The sequence below is a fragment of the Emydura macquarii genome, unplaced genomic scaffold, assembly GCF_026122565.2.
Source record: "Emydura macquarii macquarii isolate MOO-44397 ecotype Brisbane River unplaced genomic scaffold, CSIRO-AGI_Emac_v2 contig_2292, whole genome shotgun sequence".
Taxonomy (NCBI): domain Eukaryota; kingdom Metazoa; phylum Chordata; order Testudines; family Chelidae; genus Emydura; species Emydura macquarii.
In genome coordinates this window covers 1,315,242-1,328,603 of record NW_027132429.1, presented here as the reverse complement: position 1 = coordinate 1,328,603, position 13,362 = coordinate 1,315,242, and the positions used below count along the sequence as shown (strand labels likewise).

General features: G+C 53.1%; 1 protein-coding gene across 1 annotated transcript; it reads left to right on the top strand.

The window, feature by feature from the left end:
* Nucleotides 1-3,860: 3,860 nt before the first annotated feature.
* On the top strand, nucleotides 3,861-13,142 carry CALR (calreticulin). Its single transcript, XM_067560467.1, has 9 exons — nucleotides 3,861-4,022; nucleotides 6,418-6,519; nucleotides 7,147-7,350; nucleotides 8,131-8,225; nucleotides 8,347-8,556; nucleotides 8,801-8,914; nucleotides 9,850-9,993; nucleotides 10,354-10,446; nucleotides 11,345-13,142. Exons 1-9 carry the CDS (start codon nucleotides 3,935-3,937, stop codon nucleotides 11,540-11,542), a joined length of 1,248 nt encoding a protein of 415 aa, XP_067416568.1. The 5' UTR covers nucleotides 3,861-3,934; the 3' UTR covers nucleotides 11,543-13,142.
* Nucleotides 13,143-13,362: the final 220 nt, after the last annotated feature.

Sequence of the window (13,362 nt, the reverse complement as noted above, 5' to 3'; positions counted from 1 at the left end):
TCCCCGACTCCATCAGCTACGGGCAACACAAGGCCGCCCCATCGGCAAACACAAGTTCTGCTGTCCCTCTGCAGGGTAGTAGTGTAGACACATGCCGAGCTCTGCTCCACTGCACACTCACAGCATTCACAGCACCGCTGCTCCCAAAGGAACAGGCTACCACGCTTAGCACTTCCACCTCAGGTCCCCGCTCTGCCTAGCTAGCACACAGCATTTAGAGCTGTGTGTACTGAAAACACGTCTACACTGATTTAACGAACAGAGATTAGAGAAGAAGCAAGTGGAACTAATGGAAAAAATGGGTGACACAGAGAATCCAATCGCAACCTGCATTCTAGAGCCTAGATTTAACTAACAAGGTCTTTTCAGCTCATCCCAAAGTCTTTCTCCCAGTGTTTTCCAGCCTGCCTGGCTGGGACCCTCCCCTGATAAGTCATGCACGCTGTCAGTGACGGATAAAACCTTGTCCCCTCTCTTCTTCTTTTATGCAGCTACAGAATCTGGTCCCTTCCCCCAGGAGACCCCCTGTTCAGAGACTTTTCTTGGGAATCTTCTGTCTTTGCAGATCCTCAGGCCCGTCCCTGGCCCAGACAGCAAACATCACCCCTACCGTGGATGTCCATTGATTTATATGCTGATTGAGTTGGCCCTGGGGCAATATACATATACCCAGACAGAAAGAGAGTAGTGATTGTTCCCTCCTGCCTGGGGACCTGCCTTACCTCACAGACCTTAAGAACATAGTGTTCAGTATAGATACATAACTCCTTAAATATCATCCATACGTACATTTTGCAATGATTATGCCATCCAGTGCATTGCTGGCTGTTGGGAGACACCTCACATGCCACCCTTGGTGCACTATATCTGAGCCCCAGGATCCTTGTAACTCTATGCACGCTTGTGCCCTCTGCCCGCCGATACTAAGGGGGTGGGTCACAAATCCCCCCTCCCCCCCACCACTCCTGCCTACTGAACTGTCAAAAGCCCCTTGCAGAAGCACCCTGGGATTTGGCCCGGCGATCGCCACTCATCCTAGCTCCTGGGATCTGAACTGGGATCAATGGCATTGCTTCTGCATGTGCAGTCCCTTGGAGAAGTTAAGGTCCCAAGAGCTCAGAATACGACAGCCGCTTCTTATTTTGGATTCTCTCCTGCAAGGCGCTGTGGTTAAGCAGAGAGACCAGGCACTGGGATTTGTAATAACGAGAAACCCAACGAGTCCAGCCACCTGGGCGGCCCATCTTTTCAGACGTTCAAACTAGTTCCCTCTTTCTTTTCCTCCTCCACTTATCTCTTTGGCACAGCCTGCCTCTTTCCTCTGCATTCTCCCCTACCATCTTTCTTTGGCTTTGTTGCCAGCTAAGCCGTTTGGGTTGCAAAAGAAAGTCCGTTTGTGTGGCAGCCCCAATCCATGGGTGGAGAGCTTGTGTAACAGTTTTCTTAGAGTTTAATGGCACAACAGAGCCCAAGGATGGGGTGAGGTTGGACCGCCTGCCTGTTATGTAAATTATGCCAGCCAGAAGATGGCAAGAGGGCAAGGTTCATAGGTGCCTAAGGTGATGGGCTTTATAGCAAATCCACAGTTAGATAGATGGCTTGAAGTGGTTTCCATCATATCCAGGATTTAAAGTTTGGTTCAATGGCTCTCAGTATCCCCACTATACACACTGCTCCAGACCCAGTCCCGCTACTCTTAACCTCTTTGTTAGGCTAAATAGATTGAGCTCCTTGCGTGTATCACCATAAGGCAGGTTTTTAATCCTTTCTCATGGCTCTTTGAACACTCTCCAATTTATCAACTTCCTTCTTGAATTGGGGACACCAGAACTGGACCCAGGATTCCAGCAGTGGTTGTATCAGCGACAAATACAGAGGTAAAATAACCTCTCTACTCCAACTCGAGTAGAATTGTGCCCAGTTTCCCAACCTATTGAGATGGCTCTGTATTACTGACCTGTCCTCTTCCTTACTTACCACTCCCCCAATTTGTGTGTCATCTGCAAACTTTATCAAAGATTATGTCGATAAAAATATTTTATAGCGTAGGACGAAGAACAGATCTCTGAGAGACTTCAGTATAAACACACCTCCTCGATGATGATTCTCCATTTACAGTTGTTTTGAGCAAGCTTTTAATCTATTTAATGTGTTTCATGTTAATTTTGTATCATTCTTGGTTTTTAATCATAATGTCATGCAGTACCAAGTCAAATGCCTTATAGAAGTCTAAGTATATTACATCAACACTATTACCTTTATCAACCAAACTTGTAATCTCAAAAAAAGTATCATTTAATTTGAGAGGATCTATTTTCCATTAACTCATGTTGATTGGTATTAAGTATATTACCCTCCTTTAATTCTTTACTAATCATATATATATCATTGTTTTTAGCTGCCTTAATTTCCCTTCTAAACCAGTTCAACTTTTTAACCAGTATGGCCTTCTTCCTCAATGGTGAGATTGTGTCTTGCTGGGCATCTTGTTAAGTGTGCTTAAACAATTTCCAATTATCATTCAAAATTTTCTGATTACATTCTTTTCCCCAGCTGATTTGGCTCATAATTTTTCAACTTTGTGGAACAGGCTCTTTTAAAGCTCCAAGTATATATATTTCTGATTTGGACTTTATTCTGCTTGCACATTATAAATGTGATCAAGGTCATGATCACTTATACTTAAGCTACTATTAATTTTTAGCTCTGTGATCAGTTTCTCTGTATCTGTCAAGACTAGTCTAATATAGAATTCCTATATTACAGTAGCAGTACTGTCTGAGCTGGGAAATTGTCATATATAATACTTAGAAATCCCAAGAAAGTTTTAGTACTGGCAGTGTGAGACCTCCAGTATAAGACCTTTGCCCCTCCTGAGGATCTGTAAGTACTTTACAAACATTAGCAAATTAAGTGAGAGGCCCAGCTATCCAGTGATCCAGACTCCACTGAAATGCAGCCACTGCTGGAGTGGAGCATGGCAGCTAACGTCACACAGCATTTAGAGGTGAAGAAAAAACCCTGTTACTAGATGAAACTGCTGGAGGAGTTTAGGGAGCCAGAATTAAATTATCAGAGATGTAGTTTGTGCAGGACACCAAGATTAATTTCTGTAACCCTCCCTAGTCTCTGTGTGAGCACATTATGTTTTAACAGTTGCTTTATTGCTAGCCCTGGGAGGTCCCAGCACCACCCCAAAGGAACAGCAGCAGGTACCTATTTGCCAAGGATAAATAATAATCCTCTGGCACAAGTCTGTGCTTTCAGCTGAGGAACCAAAGTGTTCCATAACGGTAGGTTGGCATCTTCAGGGAGGCAGAAGTGGGGCATAAGTGATTTGACCAAAACCTCAGGAAAAGTCAGCGGCAGAGCTGAGTAAAGAGCCCAGGAGTCCTGGCTCCCAGCCCCCTGCTCTGACCACTGGACCCTGCATCCCTCCCAAAGAGAGGCAGAGGAGCCAGGGTTATTTTATCACTCCCCCACAGGGTGATTATTATGGGCTGGGCTAGGTTGGGGTGCCCCCTCCCAAGAGTCCCAGGCTGGGGGAGAGGATGGGGAGCCCCAGCAATCATGAGCGAAAGGTCACGTGACTTGACAGGCGGCGGTGACACAACCAGCAAGGGGAGGGGGCGTCTCCCCCCGAACGCGTGGTCGTTCCTCATTGGCCGGGCTCGGCAACCAATCGGAAGCGGCCATCTGGGACGCCAACGTTCGGGGGCGCAGCCTCACTCGTCGGGCGGGCTGCCGGCCAATGGGAGAGCGCGTCGCTGGAACTCGGGCCAATGGGGCGGCGGCGGGGGCGGGCGCTGGGCCGGGCTGGGTATAAGGGCGGCCGCCGTCAGCTCGCGCGGCTGGAGTGTCCGTGCGCCGCTGGGTCGGGGAGTCGCGTGCGGGGCTAAGCCGGCAGCCGGGGATTAGTGTGGGACCCACCGCGATGAGCCCGATCCTGGCGCTGTGCGGCCTGCTGGGCCTGGTGGCGGCGGGGCCCGCCGAGTACTTCAGGGAGGAGTTCGGGGACGGAGGTGAGGGGGGGCGGCGAGGCGATGGGGGTGGGGCGGTGAGGTGAGGAGGAGGGGGGCTGGGAAGGGTGGGGGGCGGTGGGGTGAGGCGGGGGGGTCAGTCTGTGTTCATAGCAGGAGGGTTTTGATCCAGCCACTGTGGGGGGCAGCACCGAAGACGCTTGGGGAGCATGGGGAGGAGGTGGGGGGCTGGGCAGGATGGTGGGGGGGGGAGGGTTCATGTTAGTGGGGTTGTCTTAGGGTCCGCCTGTCTCTATAGGAGCTGGAGGCTGGGGGTGGAAGGCTCTGGGGGCGTGGAAGGGGGGGGGGGTTCATAGGGTCAGGCTAGCTGGCAGGTGAAGGGTTAGTCAGGGTTTGCTAGTCTGAAGCTGGAGCATGTGTGGGGCTAAGAGGAGGCTGGGAAGGGCAGTTTGCATGGGGCCTGGGGGGGGCTCCTCAAGGTGAGTTTGGCTTTGGGGGAGGGAGGAGGCATCGGCATAGATCCATGAGGGGAGCATTACAGTGAAAGTGAGCAGAAGGCTTTTCTGTAGTGCTCGCTGTACTGCTAGGCTCATGGGTGGGGCTGGGGGTTGGCAGAGGGGATTAAATAGGGGTGTTGCAGATCTACGGGGCTACAGAGTTCGTGTGCTGTGGAAGTCATGATTCTGGTTACTGGAATGTGGGGTGGTATCTATAGGGCAGATTAATGGTGGGGTGGCATAAATGGTCCCCACAGAAGCAAAGGGAACTCAAAGGGAGAGGGGGGAATCATAATAGGATCAACTGAGGCTGTATAGAGCCATGGGATGAGCACAGATCTCTGTGATGAGGAGTCCACACATAGTGGGACAGAGAATCCTGTGGGAGAAGGGAATTACATTTCACCCACAGACATTTAAATATCACACCCTAAAATCCTGCTTTGGCTGGTCAGAGCTCAGCTGGATTTGGATTGGGAATACAGAGCTAACCTTGATCTCCCTCTTGTTACAAAGATTATTTAATTTGCTGTGGACTCTAGGTAGCATTAGGATGTCACTTTCAAAGTCTCCCTTGAAAGGGCTTTAAACTATTTGGGATGGGGGAGGGGAGAATCTGCCTACTCTTTCCAAAATCAGTACATGGGAGTTGACATTAAAAAGTCACTTAGCAGCAGTTCCATGGCTGAAATTGTAAGAGCCTTTGCATATACAGACTTACCATGCTGCCATGTTCGCTTCCAGTGGGCAGCACTGGGCTTAAGGGCTTATAGAGGGGAGCTTCCTTTTCTAGAAAGAAGGCAGGGCTGTGTGGGGGTGTGGCTGGAAGCTGCTTTGGTTTCATATTGCCTCCCTGTTTAGTCTAGATTGAGTGGGCAGTGGGGAATCGATAGTTATCAGGCACTGCGGTGATAAGTGTTCTGGAATGACTGGATCAGACACTTTGGGGTGTATCTAAGCACCTGCAGACTGTACAGGCCTACAGTGTTTGAGTGCCATGTGTAGGTTTAAAGACAAAAATCTTCTGTAGCTGATGGCCAATGGCAAAGTTAGATGTAGGCGAACTGCTTCTAACTCTGGTCTGGTCCATAGATCTCAAAGCAGAGAGGTTGCTGGCCCTCACCTCAGTCCCAGTGTGCCCATGTGGGTAGCTAAAAGGAACTGGGTGTGCATCTGTGGGTGTGGGAGGCCCAGAGGCTGGTGAGGTGGTTCATGGTGCGCAGCTGGGATGGGATTCAGTGAGGCTGGAAGCAGGTGTTGTAATCTGTCTGGGAAGCCAAGAAGCTGACGACTCCTGCCTGAAGGGCCTGAGTGAACCTGGGGTTCTAAAGGCTGTGGCTGGGCCCCTTCACACAAGCCCTTTGCTTCTGGTCCGTAATGCAGCTTGCACTGCCTAGGAATGAGAGGCTGGCCCAGCCACTCTAGACTGTATGTAAAGCATCCTCCAGGGCATGCTGTTCAGGGTATTGGCAGGCAATATAATCTGCCAGTGCAGGATTGACCGTTAAATGCTGCCATAGTCACCCCAGAGGCAGCTGCATTTTTCAGTCCCTGTGTTGCCTGTCAGCTTCTTTCTGAAGAGCTGGGGCTCATGTGAGATGACAAAGATCCTGTTCCACACTTAATCCTCAGCTGCACACTTGCATGGTCAACTTTCACTCTGCCTGCTGAATGAAGCCTGTCACTGCAGATGGGGGGAGCTTGGTCAAGTGGCTGGAGCAGAGGCACTGGGAGGCAGAACTCTGATGGCATTGGCTGGGTACTGGCCAAGCCGTTTCCTTTCTACCACAGTTCCCTGCCATGGGTGACTGTAAGACTAGAAGTGCCTGTGCCCAGGCAGCGATTGGCTTTGAGGGCCCTTCTCTGACCTGTGATCTCTTAGGGCAGTTGGGATGAATGACTTAATGACTAAACTTCATGCCTGTACCTCTTCCCCGCAGATGCCTGGACGAGCCGCTGGGTGGAGTCGAAGCACAAGTCGGACTATGGGAAGTTCAAACTGACAGCGGGCAAGTTCTATGGGGATGCTGAGAAGGACAAAGGTGAGATGTCCTGTGTTCCTGCTGTGTTCTGCTGTCCCCCTAGGGGGTGTATTGCGCATCTGGGGAGATCAGGGACTTTTCTCTTAACTTTCTTGTCCATTCGCTCCCCTGTCAGAGTTACAACTTGCCTATAAATCACCCAGCACTTCTATAAATGCCTTAGTGTCAGATCAGCCCAGTGGACCCTCCCCATCCCACTCTGGTTGTGACCGGGTGTCACGTGGAATGCGAGCTCTGGGATGGGGCTGCCTCTCACCTGTCTGTCCAGTGGAGCATGGATCCACCATGCTACCATGGTCCAGGTAACAGCACCCCGTGTGTGACAGCTGCGAGTACTTGACACAACCCCCATAATGCACCTGTGCACATGGCTGGGGGAAGATAATTCCCCTGCTGGTTGCTGCCTTGTGCCTGAAGCACTGGCTGTAAGATGCCAAGCACAGGGGCTCTGTATGCAGGCACTGTGCTAGCTGCTGCTGGGCTGAGCATCCTACTGGGGAGCAGGGTGCTGAACTGTTGCCCAGATGTGCTGAGCTGTGAGGCCAGAATCCACCTGGCTGCTGAGGGATCACACTCCCCTCTCCCTTGTGGGTCTTGACTGTTTGTTTTTCCCCCTCCCCTTTCCAGGCCTCCAGACGAGCCAGGATGCCCGTTTCTACGCCCTGTCTGCCCGTTTTGACCCCTTCAGCAACAAGGACAAGACCCTGGTGGTGCAGTTCACGGTGAAACATGAGCAGAACATCGACTGTGGTGGTGGCTACGTCAAACTCTTCCCCTCGAGCCTGAGCCAGGAGGACATGCATGGGGACTCGGAGTACAACATCATGTTTGGTGAGTGCCTGCGGGGTGTGCTCTGCTTGCTGCAGACCCTGTGACCTCTGCTGGCCATGGACTAGCTGCGTGGGCCCAGACTGTAGGGTCTCATGCAAAGTAGGGTAGGGCTTGCACCTTGTCTAGATGGGACCTCTCCAAACCCTCGGGAGTGGGTGGGTGACTTTAGCAGGGGGTGCTCAGTGGCCTGGCCTGGCATTCGGAGATGCTGTGTTGCTGGGTAACTCATGTTATGAGTTGTCAGGGCCAGTGGCCTGGCCAGTTTCCGCTTGGTTAATGCCATTCTGCTCTCCCCAAATTCACCCCACAGCTTCACTGCCAAAGGGGTCTTTGCTTCCTGGCCGAAGTGGTCGTGGACTGTTGCTGTGTTCCACCCCAGAGGTGGATGAAGGGATTCGGGAGCCTTCAGGGTGGGCTGCACCTGGAATGCAAATTCTGTTCTCAGATTGCCTGGGATTTAGTATCTTGGCAGCCCTGGAGACCAGCCTGCCCTGGGCCTGTCATGAGCAACAGAAGGGCAATCTGTGTTCCCCCAAACCCTGTCCCCATTTCTGTGGGGTGACCTGTAGGGAGAGGAGTCCAGTCTCGGAGCCCCATACAGTCCATGTTCTCTCTGCTGAGCCTGCCAACAAGACTGGTGTAAACCCCAGCTTGGGGATCTACATGTGGCGAGCTAGTCATTGAACTTGCCAGCTCTCCATGCTGGGACAGGGTGACTTTCGGTCCCTCCTGATGCAGGCTGGGTTGGCTCCTCTAAACAGTGGCTTGTTTCCAATCCAGGCCCTGATATCTGCGGCCCAGGGACCAAAAAAGTGCACGTCATCTTCAACTACAAAGGAAAGACTGTCCTGATCAACAAGGACATCCGCTGCAAAGTGAGTATCCTGGCTGGGGTCTCCTGCCCCCGGGACATGGGCCTGGAGTGAGATCTTGGCCCTGAGTTGAGAGCCTTCTTCCAGCCAAACCAGCTAATCACTGGCTCCTCCCCTTGCCCAGGATGACGAGTTCACCCACTTGTATACTCTCATTGTGCGGCCTGACAACACCTATGAGGTGAAGATAGACAACAGCAAGGTGGAGTCGGGCAGCCTGGAGGAAGACTGGGACTTTCTGCCTCCCAAGAAGATCAAGGATCCTGAGGCCAAGAAACCAGAGGACTGGGACGAGAGAGCCAAGATAGACGATCCCGAGGACACTAAGCCTGAGGTGAGGTGGGGGCTTCAGATCTTGGGCTGGGATAGCATATGGGGTTGGTTGAAGACTGGCACCTTTCCTCTCCATCATTCCCCCTGCACGCGTGGCCAGGTGGTGGAGGATAACGGCTGTAGCTCTGGCTGTGTGTAACCGGCTGGCTGCAGTGCAAGGGCTAATGGAGGGCAGGCTACCATCAGAGGAGTTGGTGGGGAATCTCTTCCTGACAGCGCCGGGCTTCTCTTCCTCTGCCCCTCAGGACTGGGATAAGCCAGAGCATGTTCCTGACCCTGATGCCAAGAAGCCGGAGGACTGGGATGAGGAGATGGATGGGGAGTGGGAGCCTCCAGTGATCCAGAATCCAGAGTACAAGGTAAGGGTGGGGCTGGGACCTGGAGCAGGTGAGGGGGTACTTGGTTAAATGTGCATGAATGTTTGTGGCCTTGAGTCAGCTGAGGCTCTGCAGTGCATCTGTACCCAGGGGATAGCAGAGGACTAAGGCACTTGCCTTAAGATCTCCTGCCCTAGAGAAAGACACAACCCCTAAACACCTCGGCAGTGCCGTGAGCAGTCCCTTCCTGGTGCCCCTCTGACCTACTTCCTCCAGAGGATAAGCCCATCCCCTTCCAGAGATCAAGAGCCTTGTAACTCCAATCCAAACTGTTGCAGCAACACTGCCCCAGTCTAACCTCTTCAGGCTGGACTGGTAATTGTCCCCCTTTGGGTAAGGAGGGACTCAGGAAATTTGCTAGAGTGGGCTGGGGGGAGCAGTGATTGGACAGGAACATGCCCTGGTTCTCATATGTTAGCACGTGGCAGCTTAGAGTCAGATCCCCAGGCCAGCGGGGATATTGTGTTCATCTAGTCTGACCTCCTGTCCTATGCAGGCCAGAGAGCTGCCCTGGAGGAATTCCTAGATACCCAGCCTTGTTTAACACTGCCCTTGATGGAGAACCCCCCACGTGATGCTTGGTCCAGGGGTCCAGCACTGCATGGGAAGAATCCATAGCATGCTAGGACCGGGCTTCCTCTTGGGAAGCCTCAGTCCAATCCAGACGTCTCTGAAACCAACTGAATGTGAGAGCCCTTGTGTTCCCATTCCCCTTAATAAACTTTACGCCTGTGACCCTCAGCGTAGCGCGTGCACTGAGGGAGGCAGCCTGTCCAACTCAGAGAGCTGCAAAAGCTTCTGGCAGAGCTGGTCCCCATTCCCTGCTCTCTCTCCCCCAGTGAGACCGGCCACTTTCTTGTTGGAGATGGGGAGAGGGGGCTCACTAGTTTCTCATGTGCTGTTCTTCTGCTTCTCAGGGGGAGTGGAAACCCCGCCAGATCGACAACCCTGACTACAAGGGCAAATGGGTGCACCCTGAGATCGACAACCCGGACTACACCCCCGAGCCCAACCTATACTCCTACGACAGCTTCGGTGTCATGGGCCTGGACCTGTGGCAGGTGCGCTCTCCCAACAGGGTGGGGGGATGGTCAAGCTCTTGAACAGTATCATAGACCTAATGTCGCCTTGTGCTGGGGGGGAACTCTGCTTTACCTACTGCTGTAAAGCACTGGGGCACCCACTCTAATGGGATGGGCCCATGTGTCTGGCTGTGCTGCCCCCTGTTGGCAGACACCTTAACTTGCCCTCAGGGACTCCTGGCTCCCTTGCATCTGTAATCCTTGAGATCCAGCCTCAGGTAAAATCTCTTCTGGGCAGGACTTGGCTCTTAACCCTACACTTGGGGTGCGATGGGTGAGGCTGCCCTGGGGCATCTGGCTGCCCCCTGCAGCACAGTCACCAGCTTGCGATCGTTTCAGGTGAAATCTGGCACCATCTTCGACAACTTCCTGATCACGGATGACGAGAAGTTCGCTGAGGAGTTCGGCAATGAGACCTGGGGAGCCACCAAGGTAAGGACCGTCCCTTCCTGCACCCTGGGGTGCTCTCCTCCAGTACTCACCAGAAGATTCCCCTTGCCAGTGCCAGTCTCCTACCTCTGGGTCAATGCTGGGGCTGCTGCTCTGATCAGCAAGACGCACTGTAACCTACCGTATCCCTGCCACTGGTCCTGGCAGGCAGTGCAGTGGCTGTCATCCCGAGGCTGGAGGAAGGAACAGCAGCTGTTCAAGAGGGGCTCCACAGGGAATCACTAGTGCAGGGAGAGGCAAGCTGAGCCCGGGCGTTTACTGTAGCATCTCCTGTGCTAGCAGGGTGCTGGGGCTGTTCGGCTGTAACAGGGCATTGCTTCAGAGAGGTGTTCCAATCTGATAGGGCAGTGGCAGGGGGAGAAGAGACGTAACAGTTTCAATAAATGTCCTGAAACCTAAACCCTCTAGGCTAATGGCCGCCCAGCCTCTCCAAAGGGAAGGGTGCTGTCAGGAGGGGCTTATGGCCTCTGCTACTGAATTGCTGGGTACATCCCAACCGCTCCTGGCTGTGGTTTCCTTACCTGTGAAGTGAGACGAATGCTCTCGCCAAGGCATGAAAGTTTAAGGTGGTCTGAAGCTGTTGAGAGCACTGGGTAGAGTCCAGCCTCCAAGCCTGCGCTGTTCCTTGCAGCATCTCTCCTTCCTCCAGATACTTTTCTGGCTTCATATAGTGTAGTATCTGGGCCCCTGGCCCAACCAGTGCCGTTCTCCACATTGTGCAGATGGGGAAACAGGCACGGAGGCAAGTGACTTGCTGTAGGTCGCCTGGAGTCTGTGGCAAAGCAGGGAATAGAACACGGGTCCCAGGTTAGTGGCCAAGCCACTTGCACCATCCTTCGCCTCTCCCTTCTGGTTAACTTGTTGCCTTCAAACTCTGCAGGAGGCTGAGAAGAAAATGAAGGAGCAGCAAGATGAGGAACAGCGGAAGAAACAGGAGGAGGAAGACAAGAAGCGGAAAGAGGAGGAAGGGGATGAGGAGCCTGAAGGAGAGGATAACGAGGAGGAGGACGATGACGACGATGAACCGGAGAAGGAGGAAGAGGAGGAAACGGAGGGACCGGTGAAGGATGAGCTGTAAAAGGCCATTCTCACAGCACTGCTCCTCTGCTGAGCCTCACCCTTGGCTGGGGCCATGTGGCTTGCTTGGTTAATCCCAAATAAGAAGGGGCGGGGATACCGTAATGTCTCTATGAGACTCGAACTTTTTTATTGGTGTTTTGTTTGTGGTTTGTTTTTTTTCACATGCCCCCAATGCCATCAAAGATCCATTCATGTGAGTACAGGTCTAGGCCCTGCAGTGTATGAATGTATGCCAAGATTAACTGTAGAAACAACCCTTTGTTCAGCCAGGAACAGCAGCATCAACTACTTCGAACAGGGGTTAGCTTCTCTCTTAGTTGCTGTCTCCAGATGCTCTACAAAGGGATGTATAGGAAGTAGAGTAACTCTACCTCTCCTCACCCTCTTTCCTGACACCTTACCTGCCCCCTCCCTCCTTACAAAATTACATCAGGTGGAAGCAGATTCCGACCCCTTCTCCCATGTGGGTGACCTGAGGGCGAGGATGGTAGGATTGTTTTTCCTCCATGCTAGCACAGCTTCTGTGAGCAAAGGGGCTGAAATCTCCTAATAGACTGCAGTATTATGCCTCATTTTCAGCAGTCTGTTCTTCCCTTCTCCCTGGGGAAACTGAACAGCTGTGGGGAGAGCTCCTGCTTAAAATAAGTGGATCAATCCATTTTTCCCCTAGCTTGCTGCTTGATCTTTTTACATCTGCAGCTGCTGTGCTGGCCTCTGGTTCACTGACACAGCTGGTACAGAGGTCAGTCCAGACTAGCTCCATTGTCAGTCTGAGCTATTTCTCTTAAAAGCTCAAAAGGTTAGCTCCTTGATCTTGTGTGACAGGCCTGATGCAGCTCAGGAATCCCCCTGGAAACTGCATAGCGCTATTGTCACACAGCATGGGGGGAAGGGAAATGGGGCACAGGCTAGAATGAGGAGAATGTAGTGGTGAGGGAGGTCACAAAATGCGGGGGGGGGGGGGGGAAGGACAGTGAGGTGTGGGAGATGGTAAGGGAGTAGAGTCCAAGTTTAGCTTGTCCGTACCATCAGAAATGTAGTGTGGGTGGGAGTGAAGGGAAGAGGTGGGGGTGGGGAGATTTCTCATGTTCACACTTGAATGTATGAATGATTGAAGAAAATTTCTATTAAATTAAATCTCATGTCTGGGCTGTGGTCCGGTTTCCGTGGGGTCTTTTCCTGGCCTGTGACTGGGGTCACTTTCAGCTGCACTGGAACCACTGTAGTAGCTAAACCCACGAATGAATGTACTGGAGGAGGATTTTCAGCCAGCTGCCAGAGGGGTAGCTGTGGCTGCTCTCTCCTGCCCACAGGGCCATGTGCAGGCCCCCCCACCTAAAGGGGGAAGCTGCAGCAGCAGCGTGCTGCGGGGGGTCTTCGGCCACTCTAAGAAGGGAAGGAGTGAAGGGGGCCAGAGCATCCACGCCCTGCACTAGCTCATGCCACGTGTGGGAAGCCTGGTGCTGGTTGGGTTTAGAGGAAGGGGTGTGTGAAATTTAACGGGGGGGCCTGGACCCTGCCCCCGGCCCCGCTGTGCGGGATTTGCAGGCACAGGAGTGCTGCGGCCCGTGCTGCTACCGCTCCGCCGGGGAATTGTGTTACGACGGGCCGGGCCCCCGCGCGCTGTGGTACGACTCGAGCCCGCTCATCGCTGCGGGCTGAAGACGCCCCGCGGTTCCCTGCCGCCTCCCCCCGTTTAACTGGCCCAGCCGCGCTCGGCTCACGGCGGAGACTCCGCGGGCCTGGCTGGGAGCGGCCCCGGGCGACGGAGACCGGGCCCGAGGCGGGGGGTGGCCGATGCAGCCTCCGAGCCGGGCG